The sequence below is a fragment of the Canis lupus genome, chromosome 3 (genome assembly GCF_048164855.1).
Source record: "Canis lupus baileyi chromosome 3, mCanLup2.hap1, whole genome shotgun sequence".
Taxonomy (NCBI): Eukaryota; Metazoa; Chordata; class Mammalia; order Carnivora; family Canidae; genus Canis; species Canis lupus.
In genome coordinates, this window is record NC_132840.1 from 7160561 (window position 1) to 7188175 (window position 27615).

General features: G+C 60.0%; 5 protein-coding genes across 13 annotated transcripts; 3 read left to right on the top strand and 2 right to left on the bottom strand.

The window, feature by feature from the left end:
- Positions 1 to 1026: 1026 nt before the first annotated feature.
- CARMIL2 (capping protein regulator and myosin 1 linker 2) lies at positions 1027 to 12568 on the top strand. Its single transcript, XM_072815444.1, is given in 39 exon segments — positions 1027 to 1202; positions 1396 to 1490; positions 1577 to 1627; positions 1851 to 1913; positions 2019 to 2143; positions 2257 to 2348; positions 2549 to 2619; positions 2733 to 2806; positions 2949 to 3024; positions 3103 to 3191; positions 3301 to 3395; positions 3470 to 3556; positions 3661 to 3773; positions 3870 to 3955; positions 3957 to 4127; positions 4206 to 4310; positions 4468 to 4537; positions 4643 to 4724; positions 4825 to 4921; positions 5013 to 5070; positions 5199 to 5371; positions 5535 to 5697; positions 5782 to 5883; positions 6897 to 7025; positions 7117 to 7230; positions 7376 to 7536; positions 7622 to 7709; positions 7911 to 8066; positions 8172 to 8238; positions 8706 to 8935; positions 9785 to 9885; positions 9968 to 10331; positions 10414 to 10536; positions 11120 to 11156; positions 11320 to 11391; positions 11484 to 11705; positions 11821 to 11901; positions 12237 to 12314; positions 12403 to 12568. Coding segments are annotated over 39 exon segments (4317 nt in total). The 5' UTR covers positions 1027 to 1159; the 3' UTR covers positions 12516 to 12568.
- On the bottom strand, positions 12525 to 15373 carry ACD (ACD shelterin complex subunit and telomerase recruitment factor). 3 transcript variants are annotated; one of them, XM_072815494.1, is made up of 12 exons: positions 15157 to 15373; positions 14911 to 15071; positions 14686 to 14779; positions 14524 to 14600; positions 14346 to 14390; positions 14210 to 14244; positions 13909 to 14060; positions 13734 to 13830; positions 13571 to 13651; positions 13030 to 13403; positions 12818 to 12909; positions 12525 to 12725 (listed from the first exon to the last, which is right to left on the bottom strand). In XM_072815494.1, the coding sequence occupies exons 1-12, from the start codon at positions 15253 to 15255 to the stop codon at positions 12647 to 12649; spliced, it is 1386 nt and encodes a 461-aa protein (XP_072671595.1). In that variant the 5' UTR covers positions 15256 to 15373; the 3' UTR covers positions 12525 to 12646. The 3 variants fall into 3 exon arrangements, with proteins under 3 accessions (XP_072671595.1, XP_072671589.1, XP_072671601.1); XM_072815488.1 differs by having other exon boundaries at positions 13909 to 14091; positions 14210 to 14267; positions 15157 to 15346; XM_072815500.1 differs by lacking the exon at positions 13909 to 14060 and having other exon boundaries at positions 14210 to 14267; positions 15157 to 15346.
- A 57-nt stretch (positions 15374 to 15430) lies between these two features.
- On the top strand, positions 15431 to 17828 carry PARD6A (par-6 family cell polarity regulator alpha). 3 transcript variants are annotated; one of them, XM_072815475.1, is made up of 3 exons: positions 15431 to 16094; positions 16485 to 16707; positions 16945 to 17828. In XM_072815475.1, the coding sequence occupies exons 1-3, from the start codon at positions 15540 to 15542 to the stop codon at positions 17697 to 17699; spliced, it is 1533 nt and encodes a 510-aa protein (XP_072671576.1). In that variant the 5' UTR covers positions 15431 to 15539; the 3' UTR covers positions 17700 to 17828. The 3 variants fall into 3 exon arrangements, with proteins under 3 accessions (XP_072671576.1, XP_072671556.1, XP_072671565.1); XM_072815455.1 differs by having other exon boundaries at positions 15433 to 16106; XM_072815464.1 differs by having other exon boundaries at positions 15435 to 16106; positions 16948 to 17828.
- Positions 17829 to 18007: 179 nt separating this feature from the next.
- Positions 18008 to 21423, bottom strand: ENKD1 (enkurin domain containing 1). Its single transcript, XM_072815514.1, has 7 exons — positions 21060 to 21423; positions 20771 to 20965; positions 20099 to 20271; positions 18978 to 19103; positions 18716 to 18879; positions 18479 to 18615; positions 18008 to 18381 (listed from the first exon to the last, which is right to left on the bottom strand). Exons 1-7 carry the CDS (start codon positions 21142 to 21144, stop codon positions 18221 to 18223), a joined length of 1041 nt encoding a protein of 346 aa, XP_072671615.1. The 5' UTR covers positions 21145 to 21423; the 3' UTR covers positions 18008 to 18220.
- Positions 21424 to 21471: 48 nt separating this feature from the next.
- C3H16orf86 (chromosome 3 C16orf86 homolog) lies at positions 21472 to 23428 on the top strand. Of its 5 annotated transcripts, none has more exons than XM_072815524.1 (4): positions 21472 to 21737; positions 21953 to 22182; positions 22533 to 22765; positions 22842 to 23428. In XM_072815524.1, the coding sequence occupies exons 1-4, from the start codon at positions 21633 to 21635 to the stop codon at positions 23276 to 23278; spliced, it is 1005 nt and encodes a 334-aa protein (XP_072671625.1). In that variant the 5' UTR covers positions 21472 to 21632; the 3' UTR covers positions 23279 to 23428. The 5 variants fall into 5 exon arrangements, with proteins under 5 accessions (XP_072671625.1, XP_072671656.1, XP_072671638.1 ...); XM_072815555.1 differs by having other exon boundaries at positions 21960 to 22182; XM_072815537.1 differs by having other exon boundaries at positions 21474 to 21737; positions 22869 to 23428.
- Positions 23429 to 27615: the final 4187 nt, after the last annotated feature.

The window sequence follows — 27615 nt, forward strand, 5'->3', positions numbered from 1 at the left end:
AGCCAAGGGACCCTGCTGACCACCTCTCATCTCTCAGGGCTATTTCACCCCCACCTGGCTGAGCTGTAGGCAGGGGCAAAGGTCTATTCCCAATACGTAGAGTTTAATTGGATTGTAGTGGAAGAAAATAATAATTCTCCTGTGAACCCGCATCTTTTACAGGGCAGCATGCTTCTGGTTAGCAGGACCCCACCCCATGACCTGCTGGCCCCTCCCAGCCCTGGAGACACTAGCTTTCCCTTCCTCTAGGGGTTCCCCTCTTCCTAAACTCTCTCCAGCAGAGGTGAGGGCCCGTGGAAGGGAGAGGCCCCCCCATGTACCTGGCCTTTGCTCACCCCTCGTGGCCTGAGAATACTCCCCACCTTCCAGCCTTTAACTGGCCTGAACCTGATGAAAGCTGAGGACCCCGCACTGCAGAGCCTCCATCTGGCATTTTTCCTGCCGGTTCAAAAGCTGGCGGATTGCTGGGACGCTTGGCTAGCTCATTTGACAGAGCATGCGACTCTTGATCTTGAGACCGTGAGTTCGAGTCCCCCTAGGGATTACTTAAGTAAAAATTGGTGGATCTCCGACGGTGTCACAGACTCCGGGTTAGGACCAACAGATTAGATCCCTCAGGTACCACCCGGGTGTTAGGAAAGATCCTGGGAGAGATCTGATGCTCCTTGCTGAACAGACGCTCCTCCTGGCGGCCCCCTGTCTGCCTCCACAGCCAGATTTTGGAGGACAAACGCGGGTGGGCCGCAGGGATTCCCCGAGCGGGCAGCGCCCCCTGGTGCCAGCGGCAAGGACTGCGGCGCGGGGTGGAAGTTCGGGGTTAGGACCCACAAGAGGCGCGCGCCACGAGCGCGACCCCCCTCCGCCCTCCGCCCCCCCACCCCTACCCCTACCCCTACCCCACGGCTGCCCTGCCCAAGGAGCTCCGGCGCGGCAGGGCGGGCGGACAGCTGGGACTCTGCCCCCCCCTCCTACGTCTCCCGGCCGCGGAGGCCGAGGCGGGGAGGAGCCGGGCTGGGGGCGGCCTGGCAGGAAGCCGCGCGTACCTTCCGCCGCAGGAGGAGCAGGTGGCTGCAGTGCGGGCCGGGCCCCCAGGCTTCCTGTGTGCGCGCCCGCCCGCAACTGCTTCTCGGCGGAGCTGCTTGGGCCACCCCGCGGCCCCATGGCCCAGACCCCCGACGGCGGCATCTCGTGCGAGCTGAGAGGTAAGCTCACCCGGCGGCGGCCGGGGCCCCTCGAGCACTTCTCTCTGCTCCTGGGAAGGGCCTGGCGCCCCCACCTCCACTCCGCCCCTTGCTGCTGGCCCACACATGAGCCCAGGCCACAAGCCTGGTACAGACCACGGCCGAGTGACCTCGAGGGATGACCAAAGTCACTCAGCAGGCTGCCATTCCACAGGCGAGATCACCAGGTTCCTGTGGCCCAAGGAGGCCGAGCTGCTGCTGCAGACCTGGCTACCCGAGCGGGAGGGTGCTGAGCGAGGTCATGTCCTGGTATGGCAGGGGCAGAGCCCGGGAGGGCCGCGGGGCGGGCGGAGAGCCTCCTGGCCTGCCCAGGGCTCAGACGCTCCCTCCCGCAGGCGCTGCTACGATGGCGAGCCTACCTGCTCCACACCTGCCTCCCGCTGAGGGTGAGTGGAGGCTGACTGCCGCCCCCACCTCGCCCTCCGCAGCTTCCTTGGTGAGAGCTGCGTCCCCGACTTGCCTGGGGACTCCGGCCTTCCAACCGCACTGGGCTCTGAGGCAGGCAGGGCTGGCTCTGAGCTCCGGGCTGCCCGGGGGACTGGGATCCCAGGAGTGTGGGGCGGGGGGTGGCCTAGGGCCTCAGTTCCAGCTGATTGGGGCACTCCATAGGTGGACTGCACATTCAGCTACCTGGAGGTCCAGGCCATGGCGCTGCAGGAGACACCCCCTCAGGTGAGACAGCTGATACCCCACCCCCATGGCCTGCAGACTGGTTTTTGCCCCTGCTCCCATCTTCGGCCACAGGTGGAGCCCAATCCAGCAGCCCTCCCTCCCCAGGTGACTTTTGAGCTAGAGTCCCTGCCTGAGCTGGTCCTGGAGTTTCCTGGTGTGGCTGCCCTGGAACAGCTGGCCCAGCACATTGCTGCAGCCATCAAGAAGGTCTTCCCTTGCTCCACCCTTGGGTGAGGCCCAACAACGACAAGGGACCAGCAGGAAAGGAGGGGTGTGCTCTGGATGACATAAGTGGGTTGCCTCCCATCCCAGGGGCTACAAGTCCCCTTCTCCCCCTCCCCAGGAAGCTATTCCGGAGGCCCACGTCCCCCTCCATGCTGGCTCGCCTGGAGAGAAGCAGCCCCTCTGAGGACACTGTGCCCAGCAGCCCCTGTGGTAAGGGCCAAGAAAAGGCCACACAGGGCTTCCAGCGTATCCCCATCCTGCAGCCCCAGATCCCTGAATTGAGGGTCTCCCAAACTGAACAGTCACTCAAGGCATAGCCACCACGCAGCTCGGGTCTGATCTGCCTCTCTCTCTGACCTTTTTTCTCTCTCCTTTTCTTCACTCCTTTACACCCCTGGCACCTCCCCCAGGTGGCTTCTTGGAGACATACGAGGCCCTGTGTGACTACAACGGCTTCCCTTTCCGAGAGGAGATTCAGTGGGTGAGAGTACGGCCCTCCTCAGGGGCTCTAGAGATATCTGGTCCCCCATGTGCACTGGGTCCCCTTACCCCTTGTGACCCCAAGCCAGTTGGAGACATCTTCTTCCCATCCAGGATGTGGACACCATCTACCATCGTCAGGGCTGTCGCCACTTCAGTCTATGCGACTTCAGCCATCTGGGCAGTCGGTCTGTGGCCTGCCAGGCCTGGGAAGGGAGGGAGATCCCATGACCCGCATTCCTGGGCCTCAGCCTCTCCATGGAGGGGGATGTGGGCCTAGGATCTGGCTGGAGGGCCCTGAACTCCACTCCTGCCCCTTCCCCCACCCAGGGACCTGGCCTTGAGTGTGGCTGCCCTGTCCTACAACCTATGGTTCCAATGCCTCTCCTGTGTGGACATGAAGCTGGTAAGAGTGTAGCGGCAGGGAGGAGCAAGGGCGTGGGGACCAGTGTGCGACTCACTGAGCCCCCTCTCTGGTTCTCAGAGCCTTGAGGTCTCAGAACAGATTCTGCACATGATGAGTCAGTCGTCCCACCTGGAGGAGCTAGTGCTAGAGAACTGTGGCCTGAGAGGGTAAGGGCGGCAGGGCAGGGCTTGGGACAGGAGTCTGGGAGCTTGGGATCCGACGGAGGCTTGTGGCCTGGAGGAGATGGGAATCTCACGCCTGGGGTCTGGTCCCCAGAGACTTTGTCCGGCGACTGGCCCAGGCACTGGCCGGGCACTCAAGCTCTGCCCTCCGGGAACTTAGCCTAAATGGGAACCTGCTGGACGACCGAGGTACGCGGGGCCTAGGGACCCCGGGGGGCTGGTGCTGGAGGAAGTGCGGCAACACAGCTGCCCCCATTCCCCAGGCGTGACTGCTCTCAGCAGACACCTGGAGCATCGCCCAGGAGCCCTAAGGAGGCTCGGCCTGGCGCACACAGGGTTGACCCCGAGAGGTAGGTCGGGGCCCGGGGGGGGGGGGGGGGGGGGGCGCGGGGGGCGAGGGGGGCGGGGGAGTGCCTGACTGCCGGGAGCCACTCCGTCCGTCCTCCGCCCCCAGGAATGAGGTCTCTGGGCCGCGCACTGGCTGCCAATGTGGCCTTTGACAGCGCCCTGACCCACCTGGACCTTTCCGGGAACCCCGGGGCGCTGGGGGCCTCGCAGGACCACGGGGTGAGTGTCTTCGGAGGCAATGGCGGGGCGCTGCAGGCAGGGCCGCCGGGGGCTCCCCGTGAGGCGGTCCCTGAGCCTCCGGCCACCTCCCGTCAGGGCCTCTACGCTTTCCTGAGCCGTCCTAATGTCCTGACGTTCCTGAACCTCGCGGCCACCGACGCCGCCCTGGACACTGTGAGAGGCGGGCCGCGGGGGGCGAGCGGGGGGGCGGGGCGGGGCGGGGCGGGGCGGAGGGGGCGCGGCCGCCGTCCCAGTGGCCCACACCCTCCTCCCGCAGCTCTTCGCCGCGCTGGCCCGCGGCTGCTGCCCCAGCCTCCGCCACCTGGACGCCTCGAGGAACGTCTTCTCCCGCACGTAAGGGGGGCGGGCCGGGGGGGCCGGGAGCCGCCTCCCCGCGCCCGGAAGCCCACTCCTCCCGCTCGCCCACCCCAGGAAGTCCCGGGCTGCGCCCGCCGCGCTGCAGCGCTTCCTCAGCCGCGCGGGGACGCTCCGGCACCTGGGCCTGGCGGGCTGCAGGCTGCCGCCCGACGCGCTCAGGTCAGTCGCCGCCCCGCCCCGCCCCGCCCCGCCCCGCCCCGCCCCGCCGCCCCGGGGCGCCCCCGCCCCCGCGTCCCCGCCCTTCCTGCGGGGAATCCGTTCGCGCCTGGGGCCCCCTCTCCCAGCTCCCGCCACCCCCGGTGACGTCCCCTCCCAGGGCCCTTTTGGAAGGCCTCGCGCTCAACACGCACACGGGCGACCTGCACCTGGACCTCAGCGCCTGTGAGGTGAGCGCCGCACGCGCCGGGGGCTGCGAGGCGGGCGCGGGCCGGCGGGCGCCTGAGCCTCCGCACCTGTGGCCCGCTGGCCTGAGCGCCGCCTGTCACCTTCAGCTGCGCTCAGCCGGCGCTCAGGTGATACAGGACCTGGTGTGTGACGCCGGCGCCGTGAGCTCCCTGGATTTGGCCGATAATGGTGAGGCCGCCCCGAAACCCACCCTCCCACTGCCCACCCCGTTCCCACCCCATCCCCACCCCCTCAGCCTCTCCTGATGCGTGACCCGAGGCGCCCCTAGGCTTCGGCTCAGACATGGTGACCCTGGTGCTGGCCATCGGGAGGAGTCGGTCCCTGCGACATGTGGCACTTGGAAGGAACTTCAACGTCCGGTGCAAGTGAGCCCCCATTCCACTCCCTCCCGGGCCTCCCAGACAGCACCCCACCACCCGACCCGGGTCCTTCCAAACCACGGCTCCTGCCCCACAGGGAGACCCTGGACGACGTCCTGCACCGGATTGTCCAGCTCATGCAGGATGACGACTGTGTGAGTCTGGGGGCCACGCGGGATCCTCAGGCAACGGGCCCCTGTGGCTCCTGCTCCCTCAGACCCTGCAACCCGCCCTCCTTGCTGATCGCTGATTCCGGACCCAAATGGCTTTCCCTTAACTCCAGCCCTTGCAGTCTCTGTCCGTGGCTGAGTCGCGGCTAAAGCAGGCCTCTAGCGTCCTGCTCCGGGCCCTGGGCACCAATCCCAACCTGACGGCGCTGGACATCAGCGGCAACGCCATGGGTGACACCGGCGCCAAAATGCTGGCCAAGGCACTTCGGGTCAACACCAGGCTCCGGTGGGCGGGGTCGGGGCAGGAGGGCGGGGCGGGCGGGCTAAGGGGCAGGGCGGAAGGTGGAGGAGCAGAGTCGGCCACTGGAGCGCGAGGTGACTGGACCTGGCCCGCGGGTTGGGTGGAGCCTGCGGAGCTCTGCCCTTGACTGAAGCCCGGCCTGGCCCAGGTCTGTGGTCTGGGACCGGAACCACACGTCTGCCCTGGGCCTGCTGGACGTGGCGCAGGCCCTGGAGCAGAACCGCAGCCTAAAGGCCATGCCTCTGCCACTGAACGACGTGGCCCAGGCACATCGCAGCCGCCCTGAACTGACCGCCCGCGCAGTGCATCAGGTGTGGGTCCCTCTCTCCTCATCCCTGCCCTGTTCTGTGCCCTGGCCCCGCCTCCTACCCCTTCTCAATATCCCTTGTGCCCAGATCCAAGCCTGTCTTTTGAGGAATAACCGTGCGGACCATGCCTCTTCTGACCGCATGCCCCGTCCGCGGCCACCTGGTCTGGTCTCAGACCCCTCAGAGCAGGTTAGTGTCTCCTCTCTCAGCCTTGAGTAGGCACAGAAGATTGGGGATGGGAAGAGCTGTAGCCGCTGGAACCCTCCAATGAGTTTGAGGGTCTGACTTTCTTGGGGCGAGGCTGCCTAAATTATACTCTCCAGGACAGGTAGCTCTCCCAAATAACACCCCCAGATGCCTTTTAGAAGCATTTAAATAGGTTCTTCTGTTTAAGATGGTAGATATTTAAAAATTCTCCCTTAATTCTCCCCCCACCCCCAGCTGATTGTAGCCCCATCTGTGACTTGCCTTTTGCAGGGCTCTCTTCTCTACCAACCTCTGCTGGGGCCAAACCCAGCAACCCTTTTCCCTGGCTTCGTCCCTCTCCCCTACCTTGCCTTTGTGCCATGTTCCCACCTATTCATTCCCAAATTCCCCTTCTTTCCCAGGCTTTTGAGCCCAGGCATCTTGACCCAGACTTCACATTCTGTACACCTTAAAATGATTTTATCACCTCCCACAAACCCTTCTCTCTACCCTAGAACCCATTCTCACCCGTGCTCAAACTGACCAAGTGTTTTGGACAGAGGTTTGGGCCAGGTCTCTCCTGGCCATATTAGAACCCCCACAGACCTCCTTGCTCCTATCTCTGCTAATTCTCCAACACACTGCTCCTCACCCCCACCTCAACTATCTTCTTGCTCCTCCCGGTCCTTCTTCCATGTCTCTTCCCATTTCTGCCCACCGCATCCTGTCCTCTATGTGGCTAGTAAGCAGAGTGATCTAAAAACATAGACGTGCCTAACCGTTCCTTGTCTTCCTGCTCTGGACACTTAGGAAGTATATATAAAGTCCCTAAAATGAACCAAAGGAGACACTGCTTGCCCTCCTTGAACAGATAGGGTCCATGAGTGGCTGGCCGGATAGTATTGGCTCCAGGACCTCACTCACCCTGTTGGAGACCCTGGGAAGGAAGCAGAGTCCAGGGGGCTGGAGGGGATCAGGACTTCACTGATTCTTGATGCACACCTCCTCCCCCCTAGGAAGTGAATGAACTGTGTCAGTCAGTGCAGGAGCACATGGAGCTCCTGGGCTGTGGGGCTGGGCCTCAGGGTGAAGCTGCTGTGCACCAGGCAGAGGATGCCATCCAAAATGCCAACTTCTCTCTCAGTGTGAGCACTCCTTCCCCAACCGCTGCTGCAGGGACCCTTCCCCTCTTAATCAGGTGTCAACTTGAAACTCCTTCTCTTACTTGGCCTCCAGATCCTCCCAATTCTGTATGAGGCTGGGAGCTCCCCAAGTCACCAGTGGCAGCTGCGGCAGAAGCTGGAGGGCCTCTTAGGACAGGTGGGTGAGGTCTGCCGCAAGGATATTCAGGTAAGATGGTACCCTTGCCCCACCCCCACCTCTGTAAACAGGCTTGACACCTATCTCATAGTTTTGACTGTGTTATCCCTTGTGTCAATGTTCTGTGGGGGCTGGAGCCTCAGGCCACACTCTCCATGCTCTGATCTTTGCCCAGGACTTCACTCAGGCCACACTGGACACAACAAGAAGCCTCTGCCCACAGATGCTACAGGGACCCAGGTGGAGGGAGCAGCTAGAGGGGGTCCTGGTGGGCTCAAGGGGCCTCCCAGAGCTGCTTCCAGAGCACCTACTACAAGATGCCTTCACTAGGCTCAGGTGGGCTGGATGGGCCTGGGCTGGACTGGAATGAACAGGACTGGGCAGAGATAGCTCATTCATCTTTGCTCTCTCTTGCTCTCAGGGATATGCGGCTGTCAGTTACAGGGACCTTGGCAGAGAGCATTGTGGCTCAGGCTCTGGAGGGGCTGAATGCAGCCCGGGATCGGCTGGTGAGGGACAATCGTGCACATGCACCACATGCACGCACAGGCACACGCACCCACATACCCACAGTGACCTGCCACTGCCTTGCAGGGGTTCTGTAATGTCTTCTGGGGTCCTATAGCCCAGAGGTATTTCAGGTTCCTTTAGGACTGATGGAACTATGGCTGAGGCCCAACTGCCTGTCTTTGGGGTGCCTGGTATTGCAGGTAGAGAATCTGGCTCGGCAGGCAACAGTGGCAATGCCTCTTGCTATACCAGCGCTGGATGGAGGTGAGACCAGCCCCCTTGGGCCTGGGGAATTGGAAGGTCTTTTCTTCCCTGAGGAGGTGAAGGAAAAGCAAGAGGATGAAGAAGAGCAGAAGGTATGTGGTCTCAGAACTCTAGATCTTCCCATCTTGTTATGGAGTGTGGAAGGCAGGGAGGCAGCTTCCCTGTGTCCCAGGTTGAGTTTCTGCCCTCCCCACTAGGATGACAGTCCTCCACAAAAATGGCCTGAGTCCAGCCAGTGCCTTCATTTGGTTCCCTCCACTCACAGTAAGTCAGGGTCTGGGGAAAAGGGAATTAACCAGGTCGGGCTGAAAGTTCTTCATTAGTTCTGGGGACCTGGACACGTGGATACGTTCAGTCTTGTCCAGGGAATTCCCTGACCCTTGACTGAGCCAGCCCAGGCCCTCTGCAACTTGCAGGCTGGGGTCTGCTGCGGTCGGCGTGGAGCAGGACCTGAGCAGACCAGGATCCAGCCGCGGCCACGGTCTCCATTCGCCTCCCCCGCCCCTTTCCCCACCCCCAGGATGCGCATGCTTGGAGGCAGCGCAAAGCCGCGCCGCTCGGGGCCGCGCTCAGCACCGCGGACAGCGGCGCGGGGGAGGGGCCGGGGGGGGCGGGTGGCGTAGCCGGGCCCCTCCCCGCGCCCTGGGCGGGTCCCCCGCCGCCCTAGCGCCGCTGTCACCACCACCTCCCCTGGCTCGCTGCTCCGTGCTCTTCTGGTGCTCTCCCCTTAGGTGCTGCTGAGGAACCGGAGCCCGAGCTGGCGGCTCCGGGGGAAGATGCGGAGCCGCAGGCGGGGCCTTCTGCGCGTGGCTCTCCGAGCCCCGCCGCCCCCGGGCCCCAGGCCGGCCCACTGCCTCGCATGGACCTGCCACCCTCTGGACAACCCCTGCGCCATCCGACCCGGGCCCGGCCGCGGCCACGGCGCCAGCACCACCACCGGCCGCCGCCGGGGGGCCCCCAGGTGAGTGCCCTTCCCCCACTCTAGAGCTCTTGGAATTGGGGGTCACGAGTGGCTTGTTCGCTCCTCAGGAGTGATGGCGGCTAGGGAGGTGGGTTGTAGGGGCCCAAGACCACCTAGTCGTGCTGCCGTGTCTTGGCTTCTTCCTGGCCACCCCTTCCCCAGGTTGTTCCCATGCAGGGTCATGAGTGTGTGGATTTCACTGGGGATACATCTCAGTTTGGGACTGCACTTTGTGTTGGCCCTTTGCATGGATGGATGTGCGAGGGAGGGTGTCCATCTTATCCTCCCTCTTCCAGGGTTCCTGAAAGATGCTGGGCCCCCAGGCTGAGGGGAAAATCCTGCATCTACTGCAGGTCCAGTGGGTGTTTATATGAGATGTGTACGTGCGCTGGGTACTGGTGGGGGCAGTGGACACAGGACAGAAGGCAGAGAGTCAGCTTGAGGCCCCCCAGAGGGTCTGACGCAGCAGCAGGCGCTGCTGAGCTGCCAGCAGGCCGGGTGGGGTGGGGGTGGAGGGTACTGCAGGGAACTGTTTGGAGCAGAGGGGGTGGCAAATGGGAATGTGTGACCCAGGGGGCCTCTGGGTTCTAGCCTGCTGGTTCAGGGTGTGTAAGAGACTCCATGGGACAAGAACAGGTGTGGGCCAGGTTTGTGTGTCCAGGGCCAACTACTGGCGAGGGGATATGAGAAACTAGCATCTCTGCCCACCAGCTGCACAGGAAGGTTTGTCAGTAGCCCCTTAGGGTCACTCCATCTCCCGGGTTCTGGAGTTGCCTAGGCCAGGTTGCTGGACAAGGGGTGGAAAGAATTCATGGTTGTGCTCAGCCCTGACCCTATGGTGTCCCCCAGGTGCCCCCAGCCCTGCCGCAGGAAGGGAATGGGCTCAGTGCCCGCGTGGACGAGGGCGTGGAGGAATTCTTCTCCAAAAGGCTGATCCAGCAGGATCGCCTGTGAGTGAGGGGCAGTTGTAGTGGGTGGGAGGGGGTGGGCTGTTCCATGGGCCTTCCCACTCACTGCTGGCTGTTCCCACAGCTGGGTCCCTGAAGAGGACCCGGCCAACGAGGGGGGTGCCACCCCTGTCCCTCGTACACTGCGAAAGAAGCTGGGTACCCTCTTTGCCTTCAAGAAGCCTCGTTCAACACGGGGGCCACGACCTGATCTAGAGACCAGCCCTGGGGCAGCTCCCCGCACTCGAAAGACCACACTTGGAGACCTGTTGCGGCCACCAGCCCGTCCTGGCCGTGGTGAGGAGCCTGGTGGGGCTGAGGGGGGCACCAGCAGCCCTGACCCTGCCCGCAGGAGCCGGCCTCGTTATACTCGGGAAAGCAAAGCCTATTCAATGATACTGCTACCTGCTGAAGAGGAGGAGGAAACACTGGGGGCCAGACCTGACAAGGTAGGCCTGGTGACAAGGGGTGAGGGCTCTGCTAGGACTGAGGCAGTGGGCTCTCTCCCCATCTGAGCTTCTCTGTCCTCAGCGACGGCCCCTGGAGCGGGGAGACACAGAGCTGGCCCCATCTTTTGAACAGCGGGTCCAAGTGATGCTGCAGAGGATTGGTGTGAGCAGAAGCAGCGGGAGTGCCGAAGGCAAGAGGAAGCAAGTAAGTTGGGAGGGATGCAAGTGCAAAGTGAGGGGGCAGGGGACATGTGGCTTGTGGCAGTCTGTGGGTGACATATGTGACCAGAAGGAGACTCATGACACACACGCTGCTCTATCGGTTCCACCCCCTCTTCCTCAAAATAGTCATTGGCTTCAGCCTTTTTTTCCTTCCTGGCTTCTGCCCTGGCCACTGCTGTCTCTTCCTTGGAGCTGGGATGGTCCTTTCTCTGTAGATTAACAAATCCCTGACCTTGTCATTTGCATTTGAAACAAGTCCTCCAGGGACTTCCCCTAAAGATCCTGCCCTGGTTCCTAACCCTGCCCAAGGCCTCAGCCCTGTCACTTCTTTCATCTCACTGTGCTCCATCTGTGGCATCCCAGTGGCTTGTAACCCGTTCCTCTGTTGGGAGCTCCTCCTTGGCTACTTCCAGCCTCTCATCACCACCCATGGGTTGCATCAGCTTCCTCTTCACCCATCCCTGCATCTCCTGGTGGGCATTTAGTGGTAGTTACAAGAATGAAGAAAGAACAAGGCTAGAGTGAGGGCAGGACCAGACTGAGCTTGACTTCCCTGTTTCCTACAGAGCAAGGATGGAGAGATCAAGAAGGCTGGCTCAGATGGTAAGTGGGACCCTGTCCTAGGATGGTACCGTTTTGGTGAGGGAGTTGTCCTTAAAGATGGTCTCCAAGGCATTTCTTGTCCTGGGGTTAAAGGGAAAGAGGCCAGGTTTTCTTCCCCTACCTTCCAAGGGCTGGTGCCTGAACCCCCAGGCCCTCCTTGCAGGTGACATTATGGACAGTTCCACAGAGGCCCCTCCCATCTCCATCAAGTCCCGCACCCACTCCGTGTCTGCTGGTGAGTAAGGGCTGCTGTCTGTTGGGGAACATGCAAGGATAGGCAGGAGGGAGATCAAACCATTGATTAGGCTCATACCCTTCTCCCTTCAGACCCCTCATGCAGACCTGGTCCAGGGGGTCAAGGGCCTGAGTCTACCAGCTGGAAGACACTGGGGCAGCAGCTGAATGCAGAGCTCAGGGGCCGTGGTTGGGGCCAACAGGATGGTCCGGGCCCCCCCTCTCCTTGTCCCAGCCCCAGCCCACGAAGAGCCAGCCCCTCCCCAGACAGCCTGGGCCTCCCAGAGGACCCTTGCTTGGGCCCCAGGAATGAAGGTAAGCAGGTACCCTAGCTCCCACTCCAATACTGGGCTCCCCAGCCGGACAGAAGGGGAGGCAAGGGATGGGGATAGCTGTCCAGACCATCCCCTGATACCCTGGCCTCCTCTAGATGGCCAACTGAGGCCGAGGCCTCTCTCAGCAGGGCGACGAGCAGTGTCTGTGCATGAGGACCAGCTCCAGGCCCCTGTTGGTGAGGGGGGACACCTCCCTGTGTGCTTGAGTGCAGGAGACGGGGGAGGGTAGACTCCAGGACTCTCTTCATGGCCCTGGTCCTTGGAGGGGGCCACCAGTGATGTGAGAATGCACAGTCAGGGAGCCAGAAGGCATGGAGCAAGGGTCTGACGAATCCTTCCTACTAGCCCTGACTCCACCTCCGGAACAGCAACCTCCACGAGGGGTGGGAGGAGGCAGGGGAAGGGGGGATGCTCTGCAGGCAACAGTGTGTGCTCATGCATACACACAGTGGAAGTCCAGGAGGAGGGGTGGGAACGGGCACCCCCCTTGCCAAGTATTTGTGTCTCTCAGAACGGCCCCTGCGGCTGCAGCGCTCCCCTGTCCTCAAGCGGAGGCCGAAGCTCGAGGCGCCCTCCTCTCCAAGCCTCGGTAAGAGGCAGCTGGGGCCACTGGGGAGGGGAGCAGGACTGCTTGGTCCAGTCTTGACCCCTTCTCTGCCTTTCTCCTTCCCTTGCAGGATCTGGCCTTGGAACCCAACCTCCACCCCCACAGCCTACAGAGCCCTCCAGCCCCGAGCCAACCCCCCCCTCCCCAGCCACAGACCAAAGAGGCGGCGGCCCCAACCCCTGATCCCTCTCCTTTTCCTGCCGCATGAGATTATTTTATTAAAAAACTCAAAGGAGCAGAGTGTGGAACACTGTTTGTCGATCTCCAGCCGTGGATCTGTGTGCATACATCCGCCCACATGCCCACGTGATCCCTCACACCTGGGTTAGCTCAGACTCTGGCTGTGGCTCCATCAGAAAGTGCAAGGCCCAGGCCACGAGCTGGGGAGGAAGCCTGGGAAGAAAACAATGGCTGTATGGCAATGGGGACTGGTGACTGAAAGTGTGTGTGTGTGGGGGGGGGGGGGGTCAGCCCTTGGCACTCACCTGACAGCTTGGACCTGGGCACACAGGGAGGTGCAGGGTGGCTCGTACTCATACTGGAAGGCGGAACCATCACGATGCCTCTTTGGAGGGTCCTGAAAGTGATGTGGTAGCAAGAGCAGGGCCTAGAAGGACCCCTAATCCAAGGCTACTCCCCACCCCTACTCCCAGCTGCACCCAAAGCCCACCCCATTCTACTATCCACCTATGCTCACCCAAACGGGACTGGATTCCAGGGCTCCTGTGGCGTTTTTTGTCCTTGGAGACTGATGCCAGTTCTTGAGGGGCAACCCTAGCTCCTTGAACTCCAGGCTGGGTTTCTGGGCCTTGGTCACAATGGCCTGATGTGGGCTGGGTACATGGCCAAGGGGAGAAAGACTTGGGGTGCAGCTCAGGAGTGGGGAACTGGGTACAGGGTTAGAGTGTGGGGAGCCAGGGGGCAGGGGGCCATGGGCTGAACAGATGGCTGGTACAGCCTGGGAGCTGCCCTTCTGCACTAGGTCTGAAGCTGCCAAGGACAGGGCAGGCAGAAGGCTGATGCTGGCACCGTTTTCCTCTGAGGACACGTGGCTGGGTAAAGCTGGGGTTCCTGGGAAGAAGGGGACCATGAGTACAGCCCTCGCAGCTCAGTGGCCCGTGAGTTTAGGCAGGCCTACAGGGACAGTGCTTATCCCCCATCTGGGTGAGCAACCGTTTGCAGCGGCCTGGGTACCCGGCTGAGAGCAGTGAATGCCTGTGGCCTGAGCATCACCTTACCTGAGGAAGTAGGTGAGGAAGGAGAGACGATAGTCAGCGATAGGTCCTGCAAAGCTGGGTCTGGTGGGGGCAGCTCTGGAGCTGAGGGTCAGGGGGAGCTTATTAGCACTGTGGGCATTGGGCCCCCAGGTACTCCCCTCTTCACCTCTCCAGTCCTCCTTACCCTGGGTCCTGGAGCCTGGGCCCAGAGAGCTCAGAACTCGCTGGTCATTCTCCGAGATGTGCAGCCAGGAGCTGGGGACAGTGTACACAGCTTCTCCCTGTGGGGCATAAACTCTCAGACTAGCCCTTGCCCAACTCCTCACCCTGACATTTCCCAAGGAAAGCCCCAGACTGACCGTGGCCCTACAGCGGGTGGAGGCCCAGCGGGTGAGGGGGGGCGCTGTGCAAGGGCCTGTCAGCATCAGACAGCTCTCAGCCAGGTGCACCAGCGCCCCCTGATGCTCCTGGTCCTCCTGCACCTCATCCAGAAGTTGAGACAGTGCAAGGCCTGAGGGCAGGGACCAGAGGATGGGCCAAAACTTGAAGAGGCGGGAGGGAAGGGTGGGCAGGGAGAAGAGCTTACTAAGGAAGCAAGAGGTGATGACTGGAGAGGTCACTCTGCGGGTGTTAGGGTCATTGGCCAACCCCTGTAAGTACCTGGGCTGGGGGAGATGGACTCTGAAAGGTGCTCCCTATAGAAACAGAGAGGACAAGCCTGAGGAACAATCCTGAGGCCTGTCTACACAGATTTGACAGAGCCACACTTGGCCGCAGAGCCCAACCCCATACTCACTCCAGGCAGTCAAATAGCTTTTTCTGCACATCCGGGTCCTGGTTGCTGGGGCCAAGAAAGGAGAGTAGCAGGCAAGGTTGTTACTGGAAGGCCTAAGCCCTACCATCCGAAAGCCCCATTGCAACGGCAGCCAGGCCCGGGGTAGGGGGAACAGCCGGTGAGGGGGGCCATCGCTTACCAACCAATCACCCGTTCCAGGGGCTGCTCTGTGGGCAGCAGGCTGAAGCGGTCCACCTGGAGGTAGAACTCCGCCGCCTGAGGGATTGAGTTTCGGGACAGGTTTTGGGGGCTTGTCACGGAGAGCCAGGCTTAACCCGCCCAGGCCAGCGTCTCCACTCACCGCGCCGCCTTCGCCGACTTGGACGCGGACCCCACAGTCCTGCAGCAGCAGCAGCCGGCCTTCTGCCCCTCGGAAGCCGAACTCCTTCTCCTCCCTGCGGCAAGCACGGCCCTCGGGCCTCAGCCCGCTCGAACACGGCGCCGCCCGCTAGCGGCCCGCCCACCCCCGGCGCAAGCCTCCCTCCCGCTACACTCAGCTGTCCCCGGGCTCCGCGGCGTCTCTCACCAGTCTGAGGCGTTCAGGGCCTCCCGCGTCACTAGGCACCGGACGCTGTGGGTCCCGTCAGACACAAGCAGCGCGGCCGCGACGTCAGATGTGTCAGGGACGCGGGGCGGGCCCGGGGCCTGGGCCTGGGCCTCGGCCTCGGCCTCGGCCTCCTGCAGCACCTGAGGGCGTCCACTGGCGTCAATCCCACGGCCCTCGGGCCCTGCCCTGGTCTCCGAGGCCTGAGAAGAATGCGGGAGGGCTCACCTCGAGCAGCTGCCCCGGCTGCGGACTTGAGAGAGCGTCTGACCCCAGGACCAGCTCTCGAATCCAGGGCCGCAGGACCAAGCTCCCCATGCCCGCCATTCCCGCAGCCGCCCCGCACCGAGAACCGCCAGCCCGCGTTTCCCGCGGACGCCGGGCCCCGCCTCTCGCCGTAGAGGAAGCGCGCTGTGGCGGGGCGGGACCCGAGGGCGAGGCCCCGCCCCCATGCGTGCCCGCGCGTGCGCACGAGCTCGTGTGGCTCGGGAACGTGTGTGCAGACTCTGTTTCGGGACGGTGGGTGCCAACGTGCTTGGTTTACCCCAGTGCCTCCGAGGAACGGCCCGCCGTGTGGGCCGTTCGTCAAGACTCCCGTGCCGCCGGGCAGGATGGGGCCCAGGGCTGGCTGGGATGGGAAGGGAAGGATCTGGAGCTTGAGGCTGCGGCCACGAGTGGTCAAGCGAGTTGGCTCAAAGCCACTTCAACACCGTGTGAACCGAGTTGCTCAGCAAATACTTATGGTTCAGTTTCCTCATCTAAACGTGCAGTCTCGTAAGGCCAGTGGAAATACTAGGACACAGACAACACTCGGTAAACGCCACTTCCCTGTCTCCCCTCGGATTGGCGAAGCCCCACCCCCAGACTCGGAGACTGGCGCGCAGGAGCGTAATGACGCAAGAGCACACGAAGACGCCCCCACCCCATCTCCGTTTCCTAGGAAACGTGGACTCCGCGTACCGCTCACTGTCGCTGCCCCCTTGACGTCATGGTCCGGACGGGAGGGCGGGGCGAGTGCTACCGCCAGGGGCGGGGCGACGGGCCGGTCGCCCGGGCTGTGCACCTGCGCCCAGGCGGGCCGCCTGGGGCACCGTCCCCGGCCCGCCGGCCTCACCATGGCCAGGCCGCAGAGGACTCCGGCGCGCAGTCCCGACAACATCGTCGAGGTGAAGAGCAAAGTAAGGGCCCCTCTGGCCCCGGCTCCGGCCTCGGCCCTAGGCGCTTCCAATTCCCCTATTCTCCCCTTTCCTGGCTTCTTAGTCCCCACCACCTTTTTTCTCGCCTCCATCATTCATGTCCCATTCTCCGGCCTTTCCTCTCGCTTTCCTCCATCCCTCCTCCTTCCACTGCCGGCCCCGAGAGCCCCTCTGTGGCCTTGGTACCTGGAGGGCGGGGAGAAGACCTTGGACAGCGTCCCTCGTACTGGAGCTGAGGTCTGGGGGCAAGGCTGCAGCCATAGCGACAGCCTTTTCCGACCTCTAACACCCTCGGACCTGTGGTGGGAAAGGGCACGGGCCCCGTCCTGACCCCTCCTCTCACCCACCCCCTGCCTCCAGTTTGATGCTGAGTTCCGACGCTTCGCGCTGCCCCGCGCTTCGGTGAGTGGCTTCCAAGAGTTTTCGCGGTTGCTGCGTGCAGTCCACCAGATCCCGGGCCTGGATGTGCTGCTTGGCTATACAGATGCTCACGGTGACCTACTGCCCCTCACCAACGACGACAGCCTGCACCGGGCCCTGGCCAGCGGGCCCCCACCGCTGCGCCTGCTAGTACAGAAGCGGGGTGAGGAGGATGGGGTACAGTGGGCAGCCTCTGCGGGGTAGGACGGCAGGGCAGGTCTACAAGGGTTAGTGTATGCCCAGGGCATCCATGCTTCACCCTCTGCAGTCCCTGCCCTTGGCCTGACCTCCAAGTGGTAGGAAATAGCTACAGTGTCCCCTTCCCCAGGCCCGAGACTGAGGGAAAAGGGCCCACGTGGGAGAGCAGGGTTTCTGATCTCAGCACCCCCCTCTCCTGCAGCAGAAGCTGACTCCAGTGGCCTGGCCTTTGCCTCCAACTCTCTGCAGCGGCGGAAGAAAGGGCTCCTACTTCGGCCAGTGGCACCCCTGCGCACCCGGCCACCCCTGCTAATCAGCCTGCCCCAAGATTTCCGCCAGGTTTCTTCAGTCATAGATGTGGACCTACTGCCTGAGACCCACCGACGGGTTCGGCTGCACAAGCATGGCTCGGACCGCCCCCTGGGTTTCTACATTCGAGATGGCATGAGTGTCCGTGTAGCTCCCCAGGGCTTGGAACGGGTTCCAGGCATCTTCATCTCCCGCCTGGTACGAGGGGGCCTGGCTGAGAGTACGGGGCTGCTGGCAGTCAGTGATGAGATCCTCGAGGTCAATGGTATTGAGGTGGCTGGGAAGACCTTGGACCAAGTGACGGACATGATGGTCGCCAACAGCCACAATCTCATTGTCACTGTCAAGCCAGCCAATCAGCGCAATAATGTGGTGCGGGGAGCATCTGGGCGTCTGACAGGGCCTTCCTCTGCTGGGCCTGGGCCTACTGAGGCTGAGAGTGACGATGATAGCAATGATCTGGTCATTGAAAACCGCCAGCCTCCCTGTTCCAATGGGCTGTCTCAAGGGCCTCCATGCTGGGACCTGCGCCAGGGCCGTCTACTTCCTGGTGCCCGCAGTTCTCTGCCCTCCCTGGATGATCAGGAGCAGGCCAGCTCTGGCTGGGGGAGTAGCATGCGAGGAGATGGTAGTGGCTTTAGCCTCTGATGGGCAAGGATGCAACCCCTTGCTACTCCAGGCTGCTGGGACATGGCAGGGACTTCCTTGGTGGGGGTTTTTAGCTTGCTCACAGGGCCCTCTCAGTCTGGGGAACATTAAAGGTTTTCTACAAATGCAGTCATGGTCTTTCTGTGTCCCAGGCTTAGCGTCCTCCATGGTCTCACAATTTTGCCTTCTGCCCTGGACACAAGGCAGGAGTGATAAGGACAACAGGGAGACCTTTCTGCAGTCAAGCAGCAGGAAGAACACCAGGCTTGGCATTTCTAGGGTAAGAAATGCTCTTAAGGAGACAAACCTCACTGTGTACAAAAGGTTTAATTTTGACAAAGGGGTTAAGAGGCTGGGCTGACCCTTCTACAACCAGTGGTTGGGAAGAGTGCTCCAGGGATACTGCCCACCCCACAGCTGCTGTCTTCAGACTCCATTCTACAATGGGGCCTGATCCTGCCCTTTGCAACCGTGCGGCGATCCCTGGTGAGGACCCCCCATAACTATCCCCATAAAAGGGCTCAGGCGTCCATCTTCACAAAAACCTTGGGGCGAGAAAAGATCTTGATGGCTTCCTCTACCTGTGCCAGCTTCCGGTCCAGCTCAGCACGATGGCCCTGGGCCTTCAGTGAGTCGGCTCCAGCAGGCAGCAGCACTAGCTCACGTAGCAACTGGCTCTGGCCTACAAGGGGGCCAGGAACAGTGAGTGCTGGGCAGGGGTACCGGTCCCCATTGGGTTCCCCATCCATTCCACCCCTACCCCCTGCCCATGAACTCACTCTGGAGCAGATTGCTCAGTGTCTCTAGCCGCTGGTTCTCCGGCATGCGAGTGTGGCCAGGGGGCATGGCAGGGTCCGGCTGACTATGCTGGCGGGCCTCAGCCTCCCGTCGCCACAGATCTCTGCGTTCCAACAAGCTGCAGATGCACAGGCTCAGAGTTGATGGTCTGAGGGCAGAGGTTGTCTCCCACCCTCCATAGGTCCCCCTCACCCTGGATGTTGGGCAGTGGGACCTACTAATGGGGCACATGGCCCTTCTGCGTGGCGTTGTAGTGCTCTTGGGCTTGCCGTTGCTGCTCTAGCACTTGTGCCAGGACCTGCAGTGAGCGGGAATGCCTCCGGGGGGCCCTCTTGGCAGCGCGGGCATTGTGGCTAATGAAGTCCACACCCAGGCTTGGCCCCTGCAGGACATGGCATGATGGGGCAGATAGCACTGTGATATGCTCCTGAACCCTTCAAGATCCCTGCCCTACCTCCTGGCCCCCACACATCCTCTCACCTTAGCACTGGGGCCTGCTGGAGTTAGTTGAGGACTGGGGACACGAGGGGGTGGGAGCCCAGGGCCGCAGCGGGAGTGTGCCCGCAGGAAGTGGGCAGGCTCTGTTCCAGATGCAGGGCTGGGCTCCTGGAGGGCAAGGCACAGCAGAGGAATCAGTCAGGCTAATGTCAGGGTCTTAAGCCAACTGCACAAGTAAGCTTCTGCTCCTGCCGGTGAGGACATTTCTCTATCTCCAGCCCTATGGGCCTCTTCCCCCTTGAAAAGAACACTTCTATCCATGAGCATTTAAGTATGTGGGCCTCTCACATGTTTAAGAAAACAATGAACCACCCCTCATTCTACCTCAGTCGTGGCTCTGGCTACCATTCCCTTTTTCTCTCCTTCCTGGACAAGCTTCCTGGCTCTGTCCCCACCAAGGTCACTCACAGCTGGCCTCCAAGCACTCAAATCCAGAGTTCCTTCCCTCATCTCCCTGTCCTCAGCCTAATCCTCAATAACTCCTGGGTCTCCGTCCTCAGATCCAGACCTGACTCTCCATCTGCTTCCTGGACACACGCCCACCCCCTGGGAGTCCCACAAATGCTTCAGCTTCAACAAATTTACATATGACCTTATTGTCTTTTCTCTCAATCCTGCTCCTTCTTCTGAAGACTGGATAGAGAAATGGTACTACTATCTGCCTAAGAATCCCACCACCATACCCCTCCCCCTGCCCATCTCACTGCCCTTCGAAATAAAGGTTACAAAGTGGATTATGTGATCCTTTAGGATGTGGGTCCAGCTGATGTCTTAGCCTCACCTCATGCTCTTCTCCCCTGTGCACAACATCCCACTACACATGCTACTTCTGGTCTTAGGACTTCTATCTGTGAGGTTCCATCTCAGTAGAATGTTCTCTTCCAGTCTCCCCTTGCCTAATTCCTACTTGCCTCTCAGGAGCACCCAGCCATCACCACTTCTGAGGAAACTCACAGCCTGACTCTGCAGTAGAATCTTCTATTTCCTAGCCCTGGTTACCTTCGTCCCCTGTGATTTTTATCTCTCTCCGTAACTCGGATCTGAGTATAACTGCCTATCAGTCAACAAGATGAACAATGCTTCTGGCTCTCCAAGGCAGGTACCTGCAGCTGGGCCTTGACCCGGGACTCCACTTTATCATATTTGGGCGAGCGCCACAGAGCCTTCAGGGGCCTGGGCTGGCCCTGCTCCCGGCTGTGCTCCTGCTCCCGGAAACGCCTCTGGATCTCCCTGATCCGCTTCAGGTTCTCCTTCTCATGGTCTTTAGGGTCCTTCCCTGGGAAAAAGATGTTGCCAGACTCTACCCTATATACAGTCCAGGAGATCCAACTCCTACTAGTTGACAAACCGGCCCACACACTCCCTCCTACGGAAAGATCTCCCTGACCTCTCCCTGACTTTCTCCAAAGGCATTGCTTATTCCCTTCCTGACATAGTAATTATCTTCTTCTGTCCCTGATTATTCTCTATATTTTTATTGTGAAGTACATCATTAATCATTTTGTATATCATATCCGTCTCTTCACCTATAGGGCAGGCACGCAGTGGGCACTCAGCAGACAATGTTTCGCTGATGCATGAATTCATTAAGCTGAGTTAGGGTTCTCGGGAACTACGTCAAGTCCTCTCCAGGGAGGAAGTAATGCATTTCCCCCGTCCTTCTATAGTTGGGGAAAACGACACTCAGAGGGGCAAAGCCTGAGCCCAGATCTGGGAAGGAGAAGCAACGCTTTTGACTTCCTACTCGCTGCGCTACCCCTTCTGTCCGAACTTACTCTTGGGAGAGGCTCCTGGGCCTAGGGAGATGCCCCTGAGCTGCAGCAGCACGCCCCCGACGCCACTCCGGCCACGCTCCAGAATCTGTCTGGCTCCGGGATTCATGCGCGGGCCGCGCGGAGGGGTGGCGTCCAAGTCAAGGTCCGATGTCAGCAGGTCCAGCTTCAGCGCGTTTCCCTCGAGGCGACCTAGGGCTGACAAGCCAGACGGGGCGGAGCGCGGGGCTCAGTGGTGGAGCAGAGCCCAAGCTCGCTCGGGCCTCGCCCCGCCGCGCCGACCCCCACTCACCCGAGGCCGGCCGCCGGTAGTAGTCAGGGCAGAGCGTAGGGTCTGGAGGGATGGGCCCCGAGATGCGGGACGGGCCCTCGCACATACCGCCTTCGCTGCCCTGCAACGGTGCGCCGAGGCCTGCTGGGCGCCGCGGTTCCGGGCCCTGGCCGCGTCCTCAGCCCCGCGCCTCCTCCCTGGTGCGGGGCCGGGATCCTGACCCCGGCGGTGCCCTCCGTTCCCGCTGCCCGCCAGCGCTCGCCGCCTCCGCTGCCAGCCCACTTCCCTGCCCGGGTCACGACCCCTTCCCCGCCACACGCGGGGGGAGTTTTGCCGCCGGCTGCTGCAACCCCACGGGCTTGCTGTTGCCAGGTAACAATAGTTTCCGTCCCTGAGGTCAGGGGCCAAGGCCCCCTGGCGCACAGCCTTCTGGGGCTTGTAGTTCCAGCTGAGGGTGGAGAGGAGCCACCGTCAGGCGCCCTTCCCAGCGGGCTGCTGTGGCCGGCGGGTGTCTGGGGCCAGCGCCAGGTCCACAGGGCCGGCCCCTCGCCTCCTCCCCGCAAGCAGCCGTCGAGGCGCTGACTCCTCGCAGCCATGGCCTCAGCAGGGGCCGAGAGGCGGCCCGGGGCCCCGGAGGGCACCGCCGCGGGGCCGGCACAGCTCTCGGAGTCGTCCGGTGGCCACGCTCAGAGCTCTGAGGTGACCATCAGGCTGTGTGGTCTTCAAACACTTGTCCGCGGCACCCTAGGAGGCCAAACTCCGTGCGACGCTCCCCTGAGTGCCAGGACAAGCTCCCCAGACAGGGAGGGCCATGGGCTGGTGCCCTTCGTCTGCGTTTGGTGTTTGTCCGGTGTCTAATGACTGATCCCCTGCATCCTTTGCCTGGTGATCAGTTACCTATGTGCCACCTCTAGTGTCCAGTGATGGCAGACCGGTGCCTGGTACCAGCCTATGAGGCCTGCCGGACCCTGGGTGAAGACAAGGGCCCAGCAGGACCAGTCTCAGAGCCGGAGCTCCAGGAGGAACAACTCAGGCTGGAAGAAGAGAGGCTCAAGCTAGAGGTGGAGTCGTTAGAGGAGAGAGGCCCCAGGCCCACGGCCTCCGTTGTAAGGACCAGTCACGGTCCGAAGAGGAAGCCTGTCAAGTGAGGGGGCTTTCAGAGGGACGAGCTGCTGGGCGGGGGCGCGGTGGGGGTGGCGCACCAGCAGGGGTCCTAAATCCTGCACTCCTGCACAGTGCCTCGGCATCCCGTCACCGTCACCGCTGTCACTCACTCCCTCTGTTCCCGAAGGGCCCTGGCATAGCGGGGTGGGCAGCCAGAGGAGTCTCAAGGCCTTGTCAGGGAACTGAGCTCCCAGGAGCTCTAGTCCTCTGTCCGGCCCAGAGCCTCACTGACCAGGAAGCACACAAGAATCTGGGCGCCAGGTGGTGGACAGACAGGGCTATTCCCTATGGTCAGGACAAAGGAGCCAAAGCTGGAGGCCGGCTCCTTAGCCCCCTGTCCCCCAGCTTTCCAGGGCCCAGCCACCAAGCCCATCCTAGGGTTGAAGTGGAGATGCCACAGGGCCTGCCGTTGCAGAAGGAGGAGCCAGAAAGTAGCCAGAGTGAGCCCTTACCATCTGCCAAACAGCACAAAAAAGCCAAGAAGCGCAAGAGTCTGGGGGCTCCAGTGCTCCCAGCAATGACCAGTACAGTGTCTGCGCCTTCAGAGACGTTGGGGCTGGAGCGTGAGTGGCAGCCCCTGGGCCTCCCCTTTTCCTCCTGCCTGATGGAACTCTGACATGGCACAGCTTGGTGTTCTAGCTCTTGCCCTGCCCTGGGTCTTTGCAGGAAAGGCCCAGCGCCTGCGGCCCCTGTACCAGTACATCAACTATTGCAATCCCGAGCTGAATCAGGCAGGGGAGGGGGACAGGGAGGCTGAGGCAGAGCTGGAGCCTGAGTTGGAGCTGGCCCTGATCCCCGAGGAAGCAGGTGTGGAGCAACTGCAGGCCTTGCTGCCCGTGGCAGGTGAGCTGGCCTCAAGCCTCACTTTGCCTTGCCCCAGTACATTTGTGTCTTCCACCCATGCTCTGGTTCCCCTGGGAGAGGAGGTTGGAGAGGAGCCCGGTTGTTTGCCCAGCTTGGGGGTCAGCGGCCGCCTCAAGGCTGAGGTGGATAAATCAACCCAGGTGGACATCAACAGGATGCTGAGTGTTTGCGCTGCCCCACTTGTACCTCCACTCTCCCCTCAGTACAAGTGACTTTCCTGCCTCCTTCCCCATTGGTGGCTCCCCATCTCCAAAGCCCGAATCAGAGCAGCAGCCTTAGGCCCTGGGGGACGGAGGTAAATTAGTCCCTCTCCCTACTTGGAACCTTGGACTTGCTGAAAATAAACATTTTTCCTTTTCTGAGACTTTGTGACTTTCCAAATAAGATGGCTGAAGAGAGGCTGGGAAGGTGGGTGCAGGGTCTGAAGCCTGACTGGTCATCTGGATCACCCAAGAACTTGGGTGAACAAAAGTACAGCTTCTTGGGTACTACCCCAGACCTAACCAAATCAGAATCTGCAGGAGTAGGGCCTACTTTTGTGCATTTAAAGGCTCCTCAGGTGAACCTGAAGGTCAGACAGGGTAATGGTGGGGATGCAGAAGGAGGTAGTAAGGAGAAACTTGGGGCAGAGAAAGAAAAGGGACAGTCAGGTCACAGGAAGCAGATGCTTGGCTTTGCTCCATTTCCTAGGGAAGTGGCCTGCATTTGGTCTGACCTTGAGGGTCCAACACTTGGGATCTCCCATTGAGGTGTCAGAGTTCATTTGCCTGTCCCAAGAGTGGTGTTTTTAGACTGCTTTCCACTTACTGGAGGCAACAGCTGGACCAGTTTTTGCCCCCAAAGTGGACCTAACAGAGGCATTGGTGCCTTTTCCCTGGCAGCTGGGGGTGGGGTGGGGTGGTGGATTCGAGTGTTCTCCCTGGAGCCCTGCAGCCAAGCCACTGGATAACTGCTGCGTAAGAGGCAGCCTTTGGCCTTTTTGGAAACCTCATATCCTGCTGCCTCCTGGTCCTTCTGAATGTCCCTCATTTACCTTAGACATAGGGATTTCCAAATTAAATGAATAACTTCTCCTCCCTCCAATCTGCTTTTTTTTTTCTTGTGTCTCATCTACATCACTGTTCAAGCCAAAATCCTGGGGGTCACCCCGGGCTCCATCCTATTCTTTGCCGGTTCTTTACTCCTACCAGCTAATCAGGCACCAAGGCTGGTGAATGTACCCTCTAGGCTGAGAGCCTCTAAGATCCCATGGTCAGCACTCCCGCCCTGGGACACTCTTACCTTCAGGTGAGAGCTCATTACTCTCCCTGCTTGTGGCCCTTTGCCCAAGCAATCCACCCAGTGATCCTGCCACACACACACCTGAACCCGATGGTGTTGCTTCCCTTCTAGCAGCTTGCTCCTCTTGCCTCAGCTGCCTTAAAACTTTTAAGTGGTTTCTTATAAGTTCCTGACCAGCCATATCTTTATTATTATTATTTTTATCTTTATTATTTTTTAAAAAGATTTTATTTATTTACTCATGAGAGACAGAGAGAGAGAGAGAGGCAGAGACACAGGCAGGCTCCATGCAATGGCCCGACATGGGATTCGATCCCAGGTCTCCAGGATCACACCCTGGGCCGAAGGCGGCACCAAACCGCTGAGCCACCTGGGGTGCCCCATATCTTTCTTTTACTCTCTGCACGTGGGCTTCCCCTGCCTAAAATCCTTTTATTTCTTTACCCATGGCTATTGCACTCTTAACTTGAAGACTTGGGGGGATCTCTGCTTCTAGCACCCAGTATTACCCTATAGCATTTACATACTACTGCTGTTGTGGGCTATAACTGTTTTGGGGACTAGGCTGTGAACGTTTGTCATTGCATTGCACCCACCTAGCAGAGGGTCCCCATAAAAGGCACAAAGATAAGGAGACCAAGGTGGGGAGCTGAGGAGGTTGCAGAGGACAGGTCAGGATCTGAAAGGCTGAGGCCATCCAAAGTCCAGAACCATGTGTGGGGCCCCTCAAATAATGGCCTGGCAAGATCACTGGAAGAGATAGGATGGACAGGCCTAGATGGAAGGAGGAAGAAAATGGGCGTCATCCCAGGCTGCTTCCACCTTTAGGGGTCACCTGGATGCTCCCTGGCCTGGTGGCAAGTCCACAGGGCAAGCCATGGGGTCCGGACATTTATTACTTCTGCCCACGCTTTTCCTTGGGTAGTGACTGGACCACCCAGAAGATAGATCCCCCACAGGGACTATGCAGACCAAGTCTTGTCTATAGGGATGAGCATGGATTCTCCAGGACTTTTCAGAGGTAAAGGGCTCTTAACTGAGTTTGGGGGCACCTGAGTGACTCAGTCGGTTGAGCATCTGCCTTCGGTTCAGATCATGATCTGAGTCCTGGGATTGAGCCCCGTGTTGGGCTCCCTGCTCAGTGGGGAGTCTGCTTGTCCCTCTCCCTCTGCCCCTCACCCCTCCTGTGCTCTCTCTCAAATAAATAGGGACGTCTGGGTGGCTCAGTGGTTGAACATCTGCCTTTGGCTCAGGGCATGATCCCAGGTCCTGGGACTGTGAGTCCCACATCAGGCTCCCTGCACCTGCTTCTCCCTCTGCCTATGTCTCTGCCTCTTTCGCCTCTTTCATGAATAAATCTTTTAAAAAAAATCAAAATCTTAAAAAAAAAAAAAAAAAAGGTAACCGGTTGGCTGACTCAGTTAATGGCTGGGGAAGCAGAGGCCTTGAGAGAAGTGGCGTTGCATAAGATCACACCCTGGGTGCCAGGGACACACTGTCCTTTCCTGAACCCTGGAGATGTGTGGACCTGAGAACTCTGGTTAAGGCCTGACCCAAGAAGACCGAACATCTGCTTTCTATGTACAGGTCTCCAGGGCTGGAGGTGTGAGCCAGGCCAGTACTGACAAGGAAGCTGTTTCTCTCTTCCAACAGGTGACATAGAAATAGTAATCACCAAAGGAAGAACTGATCTACATTCACAGGTCTATTTCCTGACAGGTTTGTCCAAGCAGGGTGAGGGAGTCCTCTAGGAAAGTTGGGTGGCCTTCCAAGAAGAGGATATGCCAGGAAAAAGCCTTGCTTATGTGAAAGATGTCAGCCCCATGCAGGAGGACCATTTAGCATGGCTGACGCAGAGGCATGGCCATCAGGAAACCAGGTTGGGCAGTTCTGGGAGTGATGAGAGGGGGTGTAGGCAAGGACATCTTGGCCTGGCATTTTGGAGAGGTCACTTGGGAAGGAGTCAGAAGAGCAAAATGAGGGAGTCTGGGGACAGGGAGGTGAGGACACTGCTGGGTTGGACTGATGATTGGGTAAATATGAGGCCTACATTTGGTTGGGGGTTGAGAAATAAGCAATAGGTATTTTGGAAGTTCTTTTCTAGTTGCTCTCACAGAGAGGAAAAGCGAACTGCATTTTCAGTGACTTGGAAAAACTTACTCTGACTCAAGGAGGATCCTGAGATTTAGGGGATCAGGTCTAGGGAGGTGATGTTGTCTTCTTCCAGGAGGGGGCGCTGCAGGACAAGCCTGGATCCACATGCAGGCACAGTCACCCCTAAGGACCAGAACCCTGAAGGCTTCCTTCGCCACAGGCATCTGGGCTATTTCAAGGTGCATCTCCTCCCTGGGACCAACCCAAGACATATATGATGGTGAAGATGTCTGAAGGATGGCCATGGACCTAGACTCTGGGGAGTACCAACAAGGAACCTCAGGGTCCTCACAATAGTAGCTCTGCACCCAGCCCACCGCAACCTGCCCTGGGACTTCTGGGAAACCTGTCTTTGTGAAAAAGGAGGTTGCTGTAGAGCCCTATGAACCTAAGTGCCACTGTGGGTCAGTAACCTGGATGGCTCTTAATTAGGAGCGAGTCATGTATGATGGACACATGTACTTTCTTAGTAAATCCCCCAATTTAGGAGGGATCCCATCATCCTAGAAACACAGAGGGACTGACCTAGAGCTGATCTGATCACCTCAGGAGGAAAAGAGCAGCCTATTTCCTTCCTTCCTTTTTTTAATTTTTCTTTTTTTTTTTTTTTTAAGTAGGCTCCTGGCCCAGCATGGAGCCCAATGTGGGGCTTGAACTCATGATCCTGAGCTCAAGACCTGAGCTGAGGACAAAGTGTCCCACACTCAACTGACTGAGCCACCCAGGTGCCCCAAGCAGCCTCTTTCTAAATTCTACCAGCATCGTACCTTGCAGGCTCTCTCTGCAGTCCACCTCCTAGCTGAGGCCCAGCGGAGATTCCTGCTGCAGAGAGAAGGCAGTAACGTGGATAGGACCCTGAGTGCAGACGGCAGCACCTGGACGCTCAGTCTCTGAGATCTGCAAGTGCTGGGGAGAGTAGTTCAGGGTCAGGCTCTTGTAGTCAGATGACCCTGACCAGGCTCCTTCGTGGCTCCATCACTTATAAGTTATAGGAGGGAGTAACTTTGCCCCTCCCTGCCTCAGTTTTCTGATCTGAATAATGAGAATAGTAGTACCCCACAGAGCGGTTTGGAAATGGTCTCGGGGGGCTGGAGGGGCAGGTAACATGCAATAA

Excerpts from the sequence above, each read along its gene's own strand:
- ENKD1 (XM_072815514.1), bottom strand. The coding sequence starts at position 21,144 with ATGTGCGAGGGCCCGTCCCGCATCTCGGGGCCCATCCCTCCAGACCCT. Across the intron at positions 18,880-18,977 it reads CAGCAGGCCCCAGTGCTAAG|GGGCCAAGCCTGGGTGTGGA; the intron begins GTGAGAGGATGT and ends CATGTCCTGCAG. Across the intron at positions 18,382-18,478 it reads ACTGAGCAATCTGCTCCAGA|GCCAGAGCCAGTTGCTACGT; the intron begins GTGAGTTCATGG and ends GCCCCCTTGTAG.
- PARD6A (XM_072815455.1), top strand. The coding sequence starts at position 15,540 with ATGGGGCCCAGGGCTGGCTGGGATGGGAAGGGAAGGATCTGGAGCTTG. Across the intron at positions 16,107-16,484 it reads TCGTCGAGGTGAAGAGCAAA|TTTGATGCTGAGTTCCGACG; the intron begins GTAAGGGCCCCT and ends CCCTGCCTCCAG. Across the intron at positions 16,708-16,944 it reads CCTGCTAGTACAGAAGCGGG|CAGAAGCTGACTCCAGTGGC; the intron begins GTGAGGAGGATG and ends CCTCTCCTGCAG.
- ACD (XM_072815488.1), bottom strand. The coding sequence starts at position 15,255 with ATGGCGGGCATGGGGAGCTTGGTCCTGCGGCCCTGGATTCGAGAGCTG. Across the intron at positions 14,268-14,345 it reads AAGCTATTTGACTGCCTGGA|GCTTGTCCTCTCTGTTTCTA; the intron begins GTGAGTATGGGG and ends ATTGTTCCTCAG. Across the intron at positions 13,831-13,908 it reads CCACCCGCTGTAGGGCCACG|GGAGAAGCTGTGTACACTGT; the intron begins GTCAGTCTGGGG and ends TATGCCCCACAG.
- C3H16orf86 (XM_072815524.1), top strand. The coding sequence starts at position 21,633 with ATGGCCTCAGCAGGGGCCGAGAGGCGGCCCGGGGCCCCGGAGGGCACC. Across the intron at positions 21,738-21,952 it reads GCCACGCTCAGAGCTCTGAG|TGTCCAGTGATGGCAGACCG; the intron begins GTGACCATCAGG and ends TGCCACCTCTAG. Across the intron at positions 22,766-22,841 it reads AGAGACGTTGGGGCTGGAGC|CTCTTGCCCTGCCCTGGGTC; the intron begins GTGAGTGGCAGC and ends TTGGTGTTCTAG.